The 12,889-nt window shown below is 51.2% G+C and overlaps 6 protein-coding genes across 6 annotated transcripts; 3 read left to right on the top strand and 3 right to left on the bottom strand.

The window, feature by feature from the left end:
* Positions 1-1,819: 1,819 nt before the first annotated feature.
* NECHADRAFT_34927 (uncharacterized protein) lies at positions 1,820-3,142 on the top strand (the record flags this gene model as incomplete). Its single annotated transcript, XM_003041537.1, has 5 exons — positions 1,820-1,993; positions 2,055-2,141; positions 2,216-2,595; positions 2,656-2,723; positions 2,775-3,142. The coding sequence occupies 5 exons, from the start codon at positions 1,820-1,822 to the stop codon at positions 3,140-3,142; spliced, it is 1,077 nt and encodes a 358-aa protein (XP_003041583.1).
* A 548-nt stretch (positions 3,143-3,690) lies between these two features.
* On the bottom strand, positions 3,691-4,320 carry NECHADRAFT_77188 (uncharacterized protein; the record flags this gene model as incomplete). Its single annotated transcript, XM_003041483.1, has 2 exons — positions 3,691-3,950; positions 3,999-4,320. The coding sequence occupies 2 exons, from the start codon at positions 4,318-4,320 to the stop codon at positions 3,691-3,693; spliced, it is 582 nt and encodes a 193-aa protein (XP_003041529.1).
* Positions 4,321-5,653: 1,333 nt separating this feature from the next.
* On the bottom strand, positions 5,654-8,002 carry NECHADRAFT_34981 (uncharacterized protein; the record flags this gene model as incomplete). The annotated part of the gene is made up of 3 exons (XM_003041482.1): positions 5,654-6,139; positions 6,190-7,835; positions 7,888-8,002. 3 exons carry the CDS (start codon positions 8,000-8,002, stop codon positions 5,654-5,656), a joined length of 2,247 nt encoding a protein of 748 aa, XP_003041528.1.
* A 721-nt stretch (positions 8,003-8,723) lies between these two features.
* Positions 8,724-9,965, top strand: NECHADRAFT_91537 (uncharacterized protein; the record flags this gene model as incomplete). Its single annotated transcript, XM_003041536.1, has 3 exons — positions 8,724-8,894; positions 8,943-9,312; positions 9,388-9,965. The coding sequence occupies 3 exons, from the start codon at positions 8,724-8,726 to the stop codon at positions 9,963-9,965; spliced, it is 1,119 nt and encodes a 372-aa protein (XP_003041582.1).
* A 465-nt stretch (positions 9,966-10,430) lies between these two features.
* On the bottom strand, positions 10,431-10,919 carry NECHADRAFT_34920 (uncharacterized protein; the record flags this gene model as incomplete). Its single annotated transcript, XM_003041481.1, has 1 exon — positions 10,431-10,919. One exon carries the CDS (start codon positions 10,917-10,919, stop codon positions 10,431-10,433), a length of 489 nt encoding a protein of 162 aa, XP_003041527.1.
* Positions 10,920-11,854: 935 nt separating this feature from the next.
* NECHADRAFT_77184 (uncharacterized protein) lies at positions 11,855-12,347 on the top strand (the record flags this gene model as incomplete). Its single annotated transcript, XM_003041535.1, has 2 exons — positions 11,855-11,861; positions 11,905-12,347. 2 exons carry the CDS (start codon positions 11,855-11,857, stop codon positions 12,345-12,347), a joined length of 450 nt encoding a protein of 149 aa, XP_003041581.1.
* Between the last annotated feature and the right edge of the window lie 542 nt (positions 12,348-12,889).

Genomic DNA, 12,889 nt, shown 5'->3' with positions numbered 1-12,889 from the left:
CTCACCAGGGGGTCGAATCGAACACGTCCGTGCCAACCCTCGAACGGTAGGGCCTAGAGCCTCGATTGTCTCATAAGCTGCTGTTTTGAAGAGGCCGCGGTCATGAAAGGCCAAGTCAATCTCGCTGATATGCTGCGAGTTCTTAAAAGCATGCAATATCCAGTCAAGCTTGGCGTCAGGGACCTGGGAGACCTCAAGGTCGGCGCAGTGATGACGCTAGAAAAGTGGGTAACGCACGAGAGTGGGGATAACACAGATGGCAATAAAGATGATGCCGACGAGAAGTAATGTCCCTAGCTGCGTGGCCGCGAGGTCAACACTGAGCTTTCGCTGTATGGGTAGCGCATTCTGTGCAGACCATGAAACTATGGAGGCCTGGTAAAAGTGCAAAATCTGATCTGGCAGGATCAGTTATACGAGCTCAGGGTGATGTTGATTGTCTTTTGGTTCGTCATCCCAGACTAAGTAGAGTTCCATTCGCTCTGCTTATAGACCTAAATGATGTTGTTGGACGGAAGGTAGTCTAACAGCAAGCTATGGGGAAACCTGGCCATTGTGGTGTTCTACAAGACATTGCCTGACAATATAATCCCGATGGGTTCGACATCAGGGGCGTGGATAATGAGCCCTTGCACTGGACGGAGGTCGACAACCTCGATTGAGTGAAGAGGAAAGCGAATTATGAGACCGGCGAGATTCGTGATGACCATCACGATAACCACCACCGTCTCCTGGAACAAGAGGGGTAGGAACTGCGTTTGGAAGAGCCGATTCTCGAGAAGTCATAGGAGAGCCCGGTATTCTTTGATCTCGTGTCTGACGAGTACGTCATTGAAAAAGTAGAATAAGAGAGCCCAAGGCTTGCCAAGATTGGGCACGCATGATGGATGTCAACAGCCACGAAACGTGAGAGGGCTCAATCGTCAGGTCAGCGAACCATTCTGGCTTAGTAAGCCACCCTTGTCGCTTTGACCTCTGCGATCAACGTCGTGGGTGACAGGGCCTGTATCTCGTCTCGCACCGAAAATTGCTAGCGTCCGAGTCCCGATCGTCACTAAAGCACTAAAGCATCGGATCGTGGCGGCTTGGTTCCGAGCGGCATATCAAACCTCGGCTTCCAATGCACCGTATGCACGAGATAGGGGTTTCATGGCGACTGCCACATGGCATAAGAGAACACGCACGACAATGACAAAGCTCAGGACCAAAAACAATGACTCGTGGTGGAAAAAGACTCTTGAGAGCTATGGCTGAAACATTCGTCAACTCAGCCTTAAACACGCTGCCGAAAGGTTTCGGACATGGGATCATCATCGCCAAGGAGCCGACGACTTGACTAAACTCGTCCAAATCCTTCATATTAATCTAATGAGCAGCCTTTTATGGCCTAGGGCTACCGAACCCTTGCCACCATGAGTTCGTGTTCCTATTTCTGCATGTGAAGGCCGTGAAGGATGTTGGGGGCGAATCCTCTACCAAAGTTGGTGCACGAGTCAGTTGCGACGAATTGCCGCCTCATCTCGACGAACTGCGGGCCAAAGTTAGATGTGATTATCTGCAATACCTAGGGCTGATGTCCGCTATTTGGAGGCTAAAGAAACTAACGATAGTCTTCGACCGGGGAAGAGAGTTTTATCGCGGGGAAGACACTCCGTGCCTTGCGCTAAGGGGATCCCAATCTGCCGACCCATGAACGAGGAAGAGACCGAAGGTTTATCCGACGGGGGAAAGCGGAATAAAAGGGAGCCCATTGTTCAATGTGCAACGCGACATCTAGGTAACATCTAAACTTTTACGGACCGATCGAGACATATCCACCATGGCAGTGAGCCCAGATGTCACGTCCATTAACCCACAGGGCCTTGGGCTTGTCCTCCTCGTCGTTACTCTCTTTCTGACCCCTCCATCCACGATAGTTGTCGCCCTGAGATGTGGAATTCGACTTAAACATGATGTCTTCAGTGGGAATGATGTCCTCATGCTAGTTGGGTGGGTAAGTTGCGGCCTCTTTTTCCCTTTTGTCTGAAGAAAGCAAGCTTATTGAGAGCGCATAGATGCTGTTCATGGTTGTTGTTGGTGTCATATCTAAGGGATGCTATTACGGGCTCGGTGCCAAGGATGAGCGACTGAATGAATACCTCGTGTAAAAGAGTAAAGTGGTAAGCCTCAACTGCCCTCCCGACAGCGGTTCTTAGCTCACACCCAGAGCGAATAGCACATTTGGCTATTCCAGACATTCTACTGCTCTTCTTTAATCTTCATTAAAGCATCGATCTGCGTCACACTCCTTCGAATCGCAGTTGTCAAAACCCATGGTATTATTACATGGGTTACGCTCACGGCCTCGTGCATTTCTACCCTCATCGTCATTATTGGACTTTTTGCCATGTGCCGTCCTGTACAGGCAAATTGGGATAAATCTGCAGGAACATGTTCTCCTCCCATCGTCATCACAAGTCTTAGTTATCTCGTATCCGCTGCGGCCGTGGCTACAGACTGGATATGCGCAATCTTGCCTGGCTTTATGCTCTACAAAGCTCAGATGAAAATGGCGACGAAGGTTTCTATCAGCATTAGCCTGGGATTAGGTGTCCTGTAAGCCCGTTCGTCCTGGACTAGCTTATTGAAGATTTACTAACTTAATGCTGAAAATAGGGCGTCCATTGCCACTATCGTGAGACTTCCTTATATCAAGTTCTATGCTGACCCTAAAGACTATCCATGTAAGTTCTCCATCTTGGGCTAGGATAACTCAGCTGACCTGGAATACACAGACAATGTTGGGAATATTGCGCTATGGTCTGTCTTTGAGTCAGGAACTGGTATCATTGCAGGCTCGCTGCCCTCGTTACGGCGACTTCTGAAGAACTGGGTCAACTTTGACTCATCCCATGGACACTCATCGTCTAATGTCACACCCTTTACAGGGGCAGGAAAGTCAACTGTGACGAGCAAGGTTGGAGTATCCACAGGACGGCGGCACAAGAGCATTATACCCAACGTCAAATCAGATAGAGACTGGGAACAGTTGGATGATGCTTCATCAAGTCGGAAGATCATCGTTACAGTCGACATGGAGATGCAATCTCTGGAACGTCCGATGACGTCTTCGAGATCAAGGACACCGCTTTCTAAAGCATAGGGTCCCATCCCTACAGAGGGCTTGAGTAGTCCTTGTGGGCGGAACTCTGTACATATCAGCGACTAGAAGTAAGGCGCTTACAAGGGCTGGTGGCATCTGTGCGTGGCCAGTTTTTTTTCTTTTTTTCCTTTTTGCGCGCACAGGCTCTGGCTTACTACTCCGACCCCGCATTCGACAGCATTGTACTCTGTATCCGTAGTTTTAACACTGCTTCGTGCCTTATTTCTTTATTCTCTACCTTTGGCATCCAATTTATTCAGTCTGAATCTTCCTCAAGAGGTAGCATTGAGTGATTTTCCATGACTATTGATTACTCGAAAAATGGGATAACATGGACACGGATTCAGGACCAGAAATTTCGCCTCCGTTTCCGACTCCAGCAGCCCCACAATCTGGTACACCAGCTACAGGCTTTCGGGAGCAAGCAACTTCGGGGCCTAAGCCGCTTGAAGATCGCGACCTCTCCACCCGAGACATAGATATTCACTGCTCGTGGAGCCCCGAAAGCCTTGGTACAGTACGAGGCAACTAATAGGTAGTCGGCTTCTTTACAATCGCAACATGAATATTAACCCGGCCCCTGCAGCAGCCAGAATGGACACAGCCATCTTCCCAGCGCCACCAGTAGCGGAGTCGGTGGACGATGACGCACCACTCGTGGAAGTAGATTTAGAAGCCCCAGCCGTGACTGGCTTTGTTGCCTCGACCTGAATGCCTGAGACTATGGCCGTAGCCGAGGCCACGTACGAAGTGGACGTGAAAGAGCATTGCGACATGATCTTATCGACATCTATTGCTTGCCTGTTAGCTAGCTATACGTAGCCATACTCGAACGTGCTACTTTAGGAGTTAATACCTTCTGTTGACTGGCTGTTTTGGGACATGCAGCTCGCGCAGAGCGCCATTACGGCAGCAACGTCGAAGCTGGTATTTGTACAAATACAGTTTGCTTCGATAGCCTCTTCATCAGACTCGCCGCTTTCGCGGAGGCGCAACTTCCTTTTTTTGTCATTATCGTTGTCGGTCTCGTTGGGGTCGATATCGCATGTATTGGTAAGATCGACAATGGGCTGGCAGATAGTTGTGCATGCTGATGGTACATCGTCTGCACGGAGCTCTTCCGCCAAGGTAACAGGAATGGCTGCAGCCAGTCCAGCGAGAAATAATGTGGGATGCATTGGGAGAAGAATATGGGGGAGTGTTGAGAAGACTCGGACTGTTGATTGATCTGAGTTGATTGTGATATCGAGGGTCCCAACTCGAGAGAAACTACATCCTTTATACTCAACCCAACATGTATGAAAGTTAACAGCCCTCGGGACATGGCACCGTTCGAAAATCCAAACTGGCCAATAGTAGCCAGCCTAAATCATATTACTAGAAAGGCCCCGGCCTTGTCGGTGATGTTTGAGCTATTTTAAGGCTTGAAACGACATGACGTCTAAAAATACCTCAAGTCAACTGTAGTCAGAGGATAGACAGTAAGAGCTACTAATTGTCGTCGAGGCATGAGCCTTCCGTCATCCTCCTGACGTTTGAGATAGTGTATCATGAGCCTCCTTGCTGAAAGAGTGCTTGAATGTCAGAGCCCCTGACTTTTTCCTTTTCCTTTTCTAGCTGCGCTAGCATAAGCCTTTTACCACGTCAACTAATTCTAAAACGTGTCGCTTGAGCTAGTCAAGTGACAAAACAATGGCGCTCAGACTACCCAACAGCTTAGTCGGGCTAACAAAGGGGTAGTACTCGTCGCACTGTTGTTTGACCCCACGAAACATTTGGGACATCAAACAACTAGTCCTAACCGAGGTAGCATTGCCGCCAAAAGAGCGGCTAGTCGCTCAGGGCGTCTCGAATACGGTGCTCTCACTACATAGTCGCCGTAGAGGAAAGGTGGAACTTCTTAACGAGGCAACAATCAAAGAGCTATAATCTCGGAACTGGTCAGAAGGCAACAAAACAGCCAAGGGTCCTGGCAGAAGCTTCAGGTGACTGCAAATGAGGCTATCGCAGCATCGACTAGCCTTATCCATGCTAGAGTTAACTTCAAAGCCGTAAGGACGTTCCGCTCTGCCAGCTGTCAATGCCTCTGTTAGATTCGACTAGCCACTTTTAGTGGTTGTACTGTAATTTTTTGCGTCCAAAGTTGCACTGGGGCTGAGAGTGTTACAGTAGACGAACTCGCAAGCCTTGAGTTACTGGAAGCACCTCCCGGATACGAGTCCTTCGAAGCTGGGGTAACAAGTCACTAGAAGAGGCTGGAACTACGGTATGCTTAGCTAAGGATGATCTAGATCAATACAAGGCTGTTCCATGAATCTGCTTGGATACTGCCAGAATGACGCAGCGCCGCGCCGCGATATCCTCGCTTCTTCGTTGTTGTTGAGTAATAATAAGCTTGAGAATCCGTTCCGTCCGGGTTGTTCTCGTTCTCAACTCGCTCCTACCAGTAACATGTTCTTTTTTCCTCGTAGTATCTCCCTGGACTTGTAATGCCTCTCTCGTGCCGCTCAGTTATCCGTCCAGATCTATCGGGCCCGCGGCCACAGAACCAGCCCCCGGGTCTCTCATGCAGTAGTCAAAATTCCCATCCGCATTGTTGCCCCAGTACTTGGGAAACTTGATTTCTGGGCCAACGCCACCCAAAACGGTATATGTGAGGAGAAATACAAGAATCTGCGTGCCACCATCGAGCGCGGCCGCCAAGACATAGTTGTACTTTATGAACCAGTCTGGTTTCCATCGACGGAGCCAGAATTGGCTCGCGAAGCCGATGGCAAAGTACGAAAGCATGGAGGACGAGATCCCAACGCTGAGAATTCCTACGTAGGCGAGGATAATGGGCGTGTTAACCTTGGAGAAGCCGATTCTCGGATATGCCCGATGAAGTGTATGGAAGATGAGCGGCGGGAGGAAGCCGAGGAGCAGACCGATAGGTACGAGTCCATAGCGAGAGCCTGGGGAGAACATTTCCTTCGCTAGAGCTCCCCATGCAATTGCCTGAGCGATTAGTTTCAGTCCATGATAAGGAGCAGGAGTGAGTGACGCACTTGTGAATTGAACTGCTGAATGTTTTGACCGGACCAGATATTAGTACCCTGGATGGATAAGAGAATATCTCTCTGGTTAGTGGTGATTTCGACCATCATGATATAATTAACGACAGCGCCAACAAGAGTACCGACCACCTGGGCGCAGAACGTCGCTCTCGGCGGGAGCTTTGCGTACTGCCCAAACTTCAAGTCCTGCACCATACTGATGCCCTGAATGACCGAGTTGTACCCAAAGAGGGTAAAGTACATGTTTGCGAGCGGCTGGCCAGGATGGAGGTAACCCCCAATCATCTGCACGATCGGCTGCACGTTCCCCTGGTATCCCGTAAGTGCGACCTGCGCGCCGAAAAAGAGGATAAAGGTTCCAGCCACACCGAGGCTCGTGAAGAACCCGTACCAGGGAAGAGTCGACTTTGCTGCGTATATGGCAACGAGACCCATGATGACGGATAGAATGAGAATACAGGCGTACCACCAGCTGGGGCATTCAGGATATGCAAGCATTAGTTGGTAATGGGGATCTTTTTCCTTATCGATGTCTCGGCTGCCGTTGACCCGAGATTGCCAGAATCTCAGGTTCCATGACCGCGGCGACAGCAGCTGCCGAATGCTACTGGGCGAGAGGAACGAGTACCCAGTCTTGAGATCATCCCAATTCCAGAGCAAGAGGTGACTAACGGTTGCAGTGACAGCAAGGTTGGTCGTAAAGAGGAACATGGCATAAGTCCCCGCAAAGAAAGGAATGCCCTCGGTTTCAAGTGCGGACGGCAGCAGCACATTCTCGTCATTGAGGATTTCCGTCTGGTTATACACGACGTAGTTGGAACTCGTCGAATTTTGAGAGAACAGAAGCTGGGAGAGGAATGGAAAGTCTCGAGCTTGCCATACATTCCCGTAGTAGACGCCAAGGAACAGGAAGATGCAGATGATATACCCAGCCAGGCTGTTTGTCAAGGTCGCGAGCGGCATCCACAACGGCTTACTGGAGATAAACTGCCAATCCAACCCCAGAGACAACACTCCAAGCCCTTCGTTGCCATTAGATCCGCCAAAGATGTTGGTGAAGACCATACTATCCTGCTTCGCCAAGCAAAAGACACTGACACCGGTCAGAATCGGCATGACGTATTCAGGTAGGACCTCCCAGACGAAGGCGGCAATAAGGATCCACCAAAAGAAGCGGAGGCGGTTCCTTGTCTCCCTGCGGTCGCGATGGAGTGTCTCCAGCAAGGTGTTCATCGGCAGGAGGCTGGGCCATACCATCTTGGTGGGATATACTAAGACTCGGCGCAGTAGTCCGGCAAAGCCATACCCGACACACTGCGAGGAGACAACGAGCAGGATGGAGATGAGGACGTTTGGCGCTCTGTCATAGAACAGCCTCTGGACTGCAATGACCTCGACGGCTAGGGCAGTCTGGGCCCCCGACGAGGCGATTACGACCATGGCTGCGTGTTCTTTCATATTGAACGGGTGAGGATTGAACCACCGTCCGATGAAGCCTGTTTTCGGAATAACCCACTCCAGGAAGGTGCCGAAAATGTAGCTCAAGAGGGCGAGGAAGATGTTGGACACATCCAGTGTGACGGGGCGAAAGAAGTAGATCGTCTCCATAATGGCACCGAAGATGCCCAGGCCAATACCTACAAAAATGAATATCAGTAAACGCCGCCGACGATTTGGGAGTGGACTCACCAATGAACCACATCCGGAAGGTCCATGGATTGAGCGAAGGGTCGTCGTCGGCATGGATCACCTTTGTCACTAAGTCTTTCTCGTCTTCGATCCTGTTTGGTCCGTTGGACCACATGGACCCATCGTCCGAAAGGCTTTCGGCCTCAATAGAGGCCTGGAATTTCTCAGAGGAGTCGTAAGAAAGGCCTAGTCGAGTCAAGGCGGTTCGAAAGATGCCGGGTTTGGCTGGTGGCATCCGGAGAGAGGCCATCTGGTCGACCTGGACTGCGTTTTTTGGGGAAAATTTTATAAAATAAACAGCGCCAGCGCTGAAGTAAAGAGATACGAGAAGAAAAGGACAATAGATTGACTGCCTGCAGCGAGTGAGGGCACCAGCTGTTCAACAACCTAAGCAGACTGCTTCAGGTCATCATTCTCTATATAATGATAAACCCAATCTGAGAGTTTATAGCGATATCTATTAATAGAAGGTGTACGTCTTCAGTTTGAATCTGCTGCACGCAAACAGAGAAAACCGTCCCCGAAGTGCATCAGGTTTGTTTCCACACAAATACCCCACGATAGATATGGTTAGTTAACGGCAACTCAACTATTGAAACGGCCCGGCGTTTTACCAAACGCAAACCCCCGCCTAGTTGCACCACCCCAGCCGCCGCTAGCCAACCCCAGCAGTCCTGTCTCATCTAACACGTCATCCGCGACGGTCAAGACTCGCGCTCTGCTCGAAGAAACATTTAAAAGCGGTTCTCAGTTTGACATTCGACATATTTCACCTCAAACCGCCTTCTTCGCCATCTTCATTCATCTTATCCTGATACCCATCACCATTCTCTACCATGGCGGACTCTGACGTGATTGTTTTTAATGTTGCCACATTCCTAGCGGCCCTGTTCATCCTCGAGGTTGGGGCCGATAAATTCATCGATCACACGGCCGTAGTTGCGCGTCGTACGGGGCTTCCTGAGACCGTCGTTGGGCTCCTCACAGCCGGCGGGGAGTGGGAAGAGGTAAGGGTTCGGCTTACTTTATTGCGAACTGCCACTGATGCAACGTAGCTGGCAGTTGTTGTCGCGTCCCTGGCGCGGGGTCGCTCATCCCTAGCCATGGGAAACCTGATCGGCGCCTCCATCTCCAACATCTTGGGCGCCTTCTCGCTCGGCCTGCTATCCTTTGAGACGGGGAGGGCGGCCAAATTTGACAGGAGCGCGCGGATATATTCGCTCGTGCTACTCGTTCTGACGACCTTCGTCACACCAATTCTCTATTTTCCAACGCGTGTCATATGGGAGGTGTGTGGCCCTGTTCTCATCGCCACGTTTGGAATCTATCTTCTGCTCGTAGGCCTGGCCATTGGCCGAGGGGTCCTTACCGCACCCGAAGATTCCGACAGTGATAGCGACAGCGATAGCGATAGCGACGCAGAGAGTGACTCTGACGTTGACAATGATCGCCACAGCAGTTCTGATGCAAGAATTGCCGTGAGCAGAGCCGAGGCTACAGAGACAGACCCGCTCATCAACCCTCGCGTGCCAAAGGTGAGAGCCGCTAGGCCAGGCCACCACCCAGAAGCCACACCTCAACCTGCTCCGTCGCGGCGCCGCAGACGCCACACTCTCGGGTACCATGGCCTCTACCTACTATTCGGATTCATCACCATCTGTCTCGCCGGCTACATCCTCTCCCAAGCAGCGGCAAATATCACAGACCAGTTTGGCATCTCGGACGTTCTATTCGGCGTTGTCATCCTCGCCATCGCCACCACGCTGCCTGAAAAATTCATCTCTGTCATGAGCGGCTACCGCGGCCACCCTGGCATTCTCGTTGCGAATTGCGTCGGCAGCAACATCTTCCTGCTGTCGCTGTGTGTTGGCATTGTCATGGTTGACACTACGGGTGCTTTGGATGGAGGCAACGTGACGATGCCAGAACTGGTGACTCTTTGGGGGTCGACGATAGGTTTGACCCTGACAGTCTGGTTTGGAGCCAGGTTTTGCCGCTGGATTGGCGTGGCTATGTTGGTTGGCTATGTTGTTTTCATTGTGCTCGAGGTCACGGTTATCCATCGTGTGGCGAATTAGATGAGGTGTTGCTTTCGCATGAGAACGCGGCCGTGATTTCAACATCTTCCGCCCAAGACACTGCGCTCCTTTCAGGGACTTAAGCTCTGTGATTTTGAAGCGCTGACAGGTTTAGAATGATGCATTGCCTCCAGTCCCTAAACTAGTCCACGCAGCAAGTATGCAAATGAATTTTGCTAGCCGGGCAGTGTTGTTGTTGAAGGGAGCCCACAGCCGTCTGTGCGGTGCTCCAATCAAAAGCACCTTTGAAAACTATCTGAAAACTATCTGAAAAAAAAAAAAAAAAAAGCGCCATAAGAGGAAAGCTGACCAGCGATACCTCCAGGGATTTGGGGGGTCCAAGTATGGATGTTGATCAATCAACCTTCTCGCCCAGCCAAGAGCTTAGCTCCACACAGACTTTCAAAACATGCTCCAATATCATGCGCGCCGCGGCGTCGGCATCCAGTTCCGTGAGGTCAAGCTCTACCTGAAAGGGGTCCTTGGTGACTGGTGTATCACAGCGTTGTCACGGATGTGCGACACCAGCTCCGCATCCGTCAGCTTGCCGTGCAAAGCCCGCTCAGAGGAGGTCAGTCGGCGTAGGTTCTCCTCCTTACCGCACGTGAGGGTGACGGGGACAAAGGTGCAACCTCGGCGAGCCGCCATGGCGCGGTACTCGGCCATTACAGCGCGACCGACGTCGTCGTCAGACTGGAAGTCGGTGAAGACGAAGACGGAGTCGAAAGTGTCACGGGAAACTGCCAGGGTGTTGAAGATGGCGTCCCGGATGGCGCGCCGTAAGGGCTGGTAGTCAGAGCTAGAGCGTGGCAGGACGGCACAGGCTGGGTCGATGAGCAGGTGGTTATGGACGAGTTTGCCGTTGTAAGGCGCAAGTAGGGTGACGAGCTTGCGGGTAATGGTAAGCTTACCAATGCCCGGGAAGCCGTTGATGTGAACGATGGGGAGAGGCATGGCGTTGGACTTGCTGGCTAGCTAGCAAGTAGTTGGACCTTCAACGCGTGTCAGTTATCAAAATTACAAATGTAAAAGAAAGGCTTGGACTAGATTTTACCTGAGTGTCTGTCTGCGGGCAAGAATACGCGGTTCACTTGGTAGTCGCAGCTCAATTCGCGTCACCTTTTGGTGTTGTGTTGTGTTGTGTTGTGTGGAAAGTGGGAGAAAAAAACGAAGAAGATGGGCGAGTCGAGGCCCTCAGCGTCGTCGTTGTTGTGTTCTTATATGTTGTGCTATTGAAACCGTTACTGATCGTGTGACACTCCTCCATTGTGACTTTCTCACTGAATCTTCCTCCACGCTCCGCCACAATGACTCACAGTTTTTGACATCATCCCAGCTTTCCCAACAACAAGCATCTACTCAAGGTTCGGCACGGCGGCTCTGCCTAACTAGCTGTGAAGAGACTCGATTGTTTGTATTGAGCCCTGTGGGTCCTTGGAAATTATAAAATATCATACTTTGCATTCCTTCTAATAAGAGACAGCTAACCCAAACTAAGAGTTGTTGAGCTATTCCATTTTTTCTTCAAAACTCACTCTACTGATGATATTGCGGCCCGATGCCTTCGGCTCTCTACTACGTTGGGGATGTTCCCTTACTGTCGTACAGAGCGCCTGAGGTTACCTTGAAGCATGAAAAACGGTAGTTGAAAGAGCCTTGTTTTACACTTGCCTATTTTTAACATTCATGCTGCGGAAGTGTGGGGCAGGAGCGAGATTCAAGAGGCCCGGGGCACTACGGATCAGATCCTCCGATTAGATCCGATTGGTTGAGCTCCCATCCGATCAATCTGGGGTGCACGACCCCTTCCTTTCCTCTGTAGAAGAACAAGGCTCTTTCAACCTCATCTTCAACGCTTGCTGCTGTGAAACGCGCTCTGTTCAACAACAATGTTCAGTGATCATCCTTGAGGTCTTCGTCCTCCACGGCGCCGTGTCAGAGTACCAGGTCAAAAAGAAGGACGATGAGGAGTACAAGCCCGCCGCAAAGTCGGCTTTGAAGAAGGCTACCAACTACGCCGCTCAACAGAAGAAGAAGCTCGAAGCCACTGGGAAGCGACCCGAGAAGGAGGCCCAGGAGGAGGCTGCCAACCACGCTGCCCAACAGAAGAAGAAGCTTGAGGCTGCCGCGAAGCGAGCTGAGAAGGAGACCCAGGAGGAGGCACGCCGCGCAGCAAAAGAAGAAGCTGGAGAACACCACGAAGTGAGCGGGGAAGTGGGCGAGCACGGAGTAAGCGAAGAAGGGGGCGGTGGCGAAGTGAGCGGAGAAGGAGGCCCAGGAGGATACTGCTCCCACCGTCCTACCTATCAGGCTTCTTCCAGGTACCTCATCCAATTGATCAGTTCCGCCAATTGCTATAGCCTGCACAACACGGCGCCGTAGAGTACAATCTTTCAAATCGTTCGTTCGACATTACGTGTTCGTCCACCTCATCGCGTATGTATTACAGCAGGACAGACTGCCTGCCGTGTTGGGCCGCGCTTCCTGGCTTAACATCAAATTGCATGCGTAACGTTTCAACGTCCGTCATTCACGAAAGGTAATACCCATTGTGCCTCGTGATCTGTGTCCGTGACACGGGTCCCCCCACACTCATACGGTGGCAACCTCTAGTGGCACTCCCGCAATCTGTCGTTGCAGACTGTGATAGGCTCCAGCAAGCGGCTGCCTCAATGAAGCCGTTGTAGGCTGTTACAACCTGTCGTTGTAGGCTGTTGTGAGCTGCTGCAAGCTGTTGGTGCAGGTTATTGCAGGTCGCTACAAGTGGATTATCTGATGTAGGTATGTTCAAGGTGACTGCTGTAAGATGCCACAACGCCCCGCATGCTGCTATTACGGAATGTGATCTATAGTATGAGTATGGTACTTGTTCTCAAAGCGTGAGGTCTGTAGCTCGTTGCGGCCCGTGACGGGGCAGGTTGTGA

This window comes from Fusarium vanettenii (assembly GCF_000151355.1).
Source record: "Fusarium vanettenii 77-13-4 chromosome 3 genomic scaffold NECHAsca_44_chr3_2_0, whole genome shotgun sequence".
Classification (NCBI taxonomy): Eukaryota; Fungi; Ascomycota; class Sordariomycetes; order Hypocreales; family Nectriaceae; genus Fusarium; species Fusarium vanettenii.
This window is presented reverse-complemented; position numbering and strand designations above follow the sequence as displayed.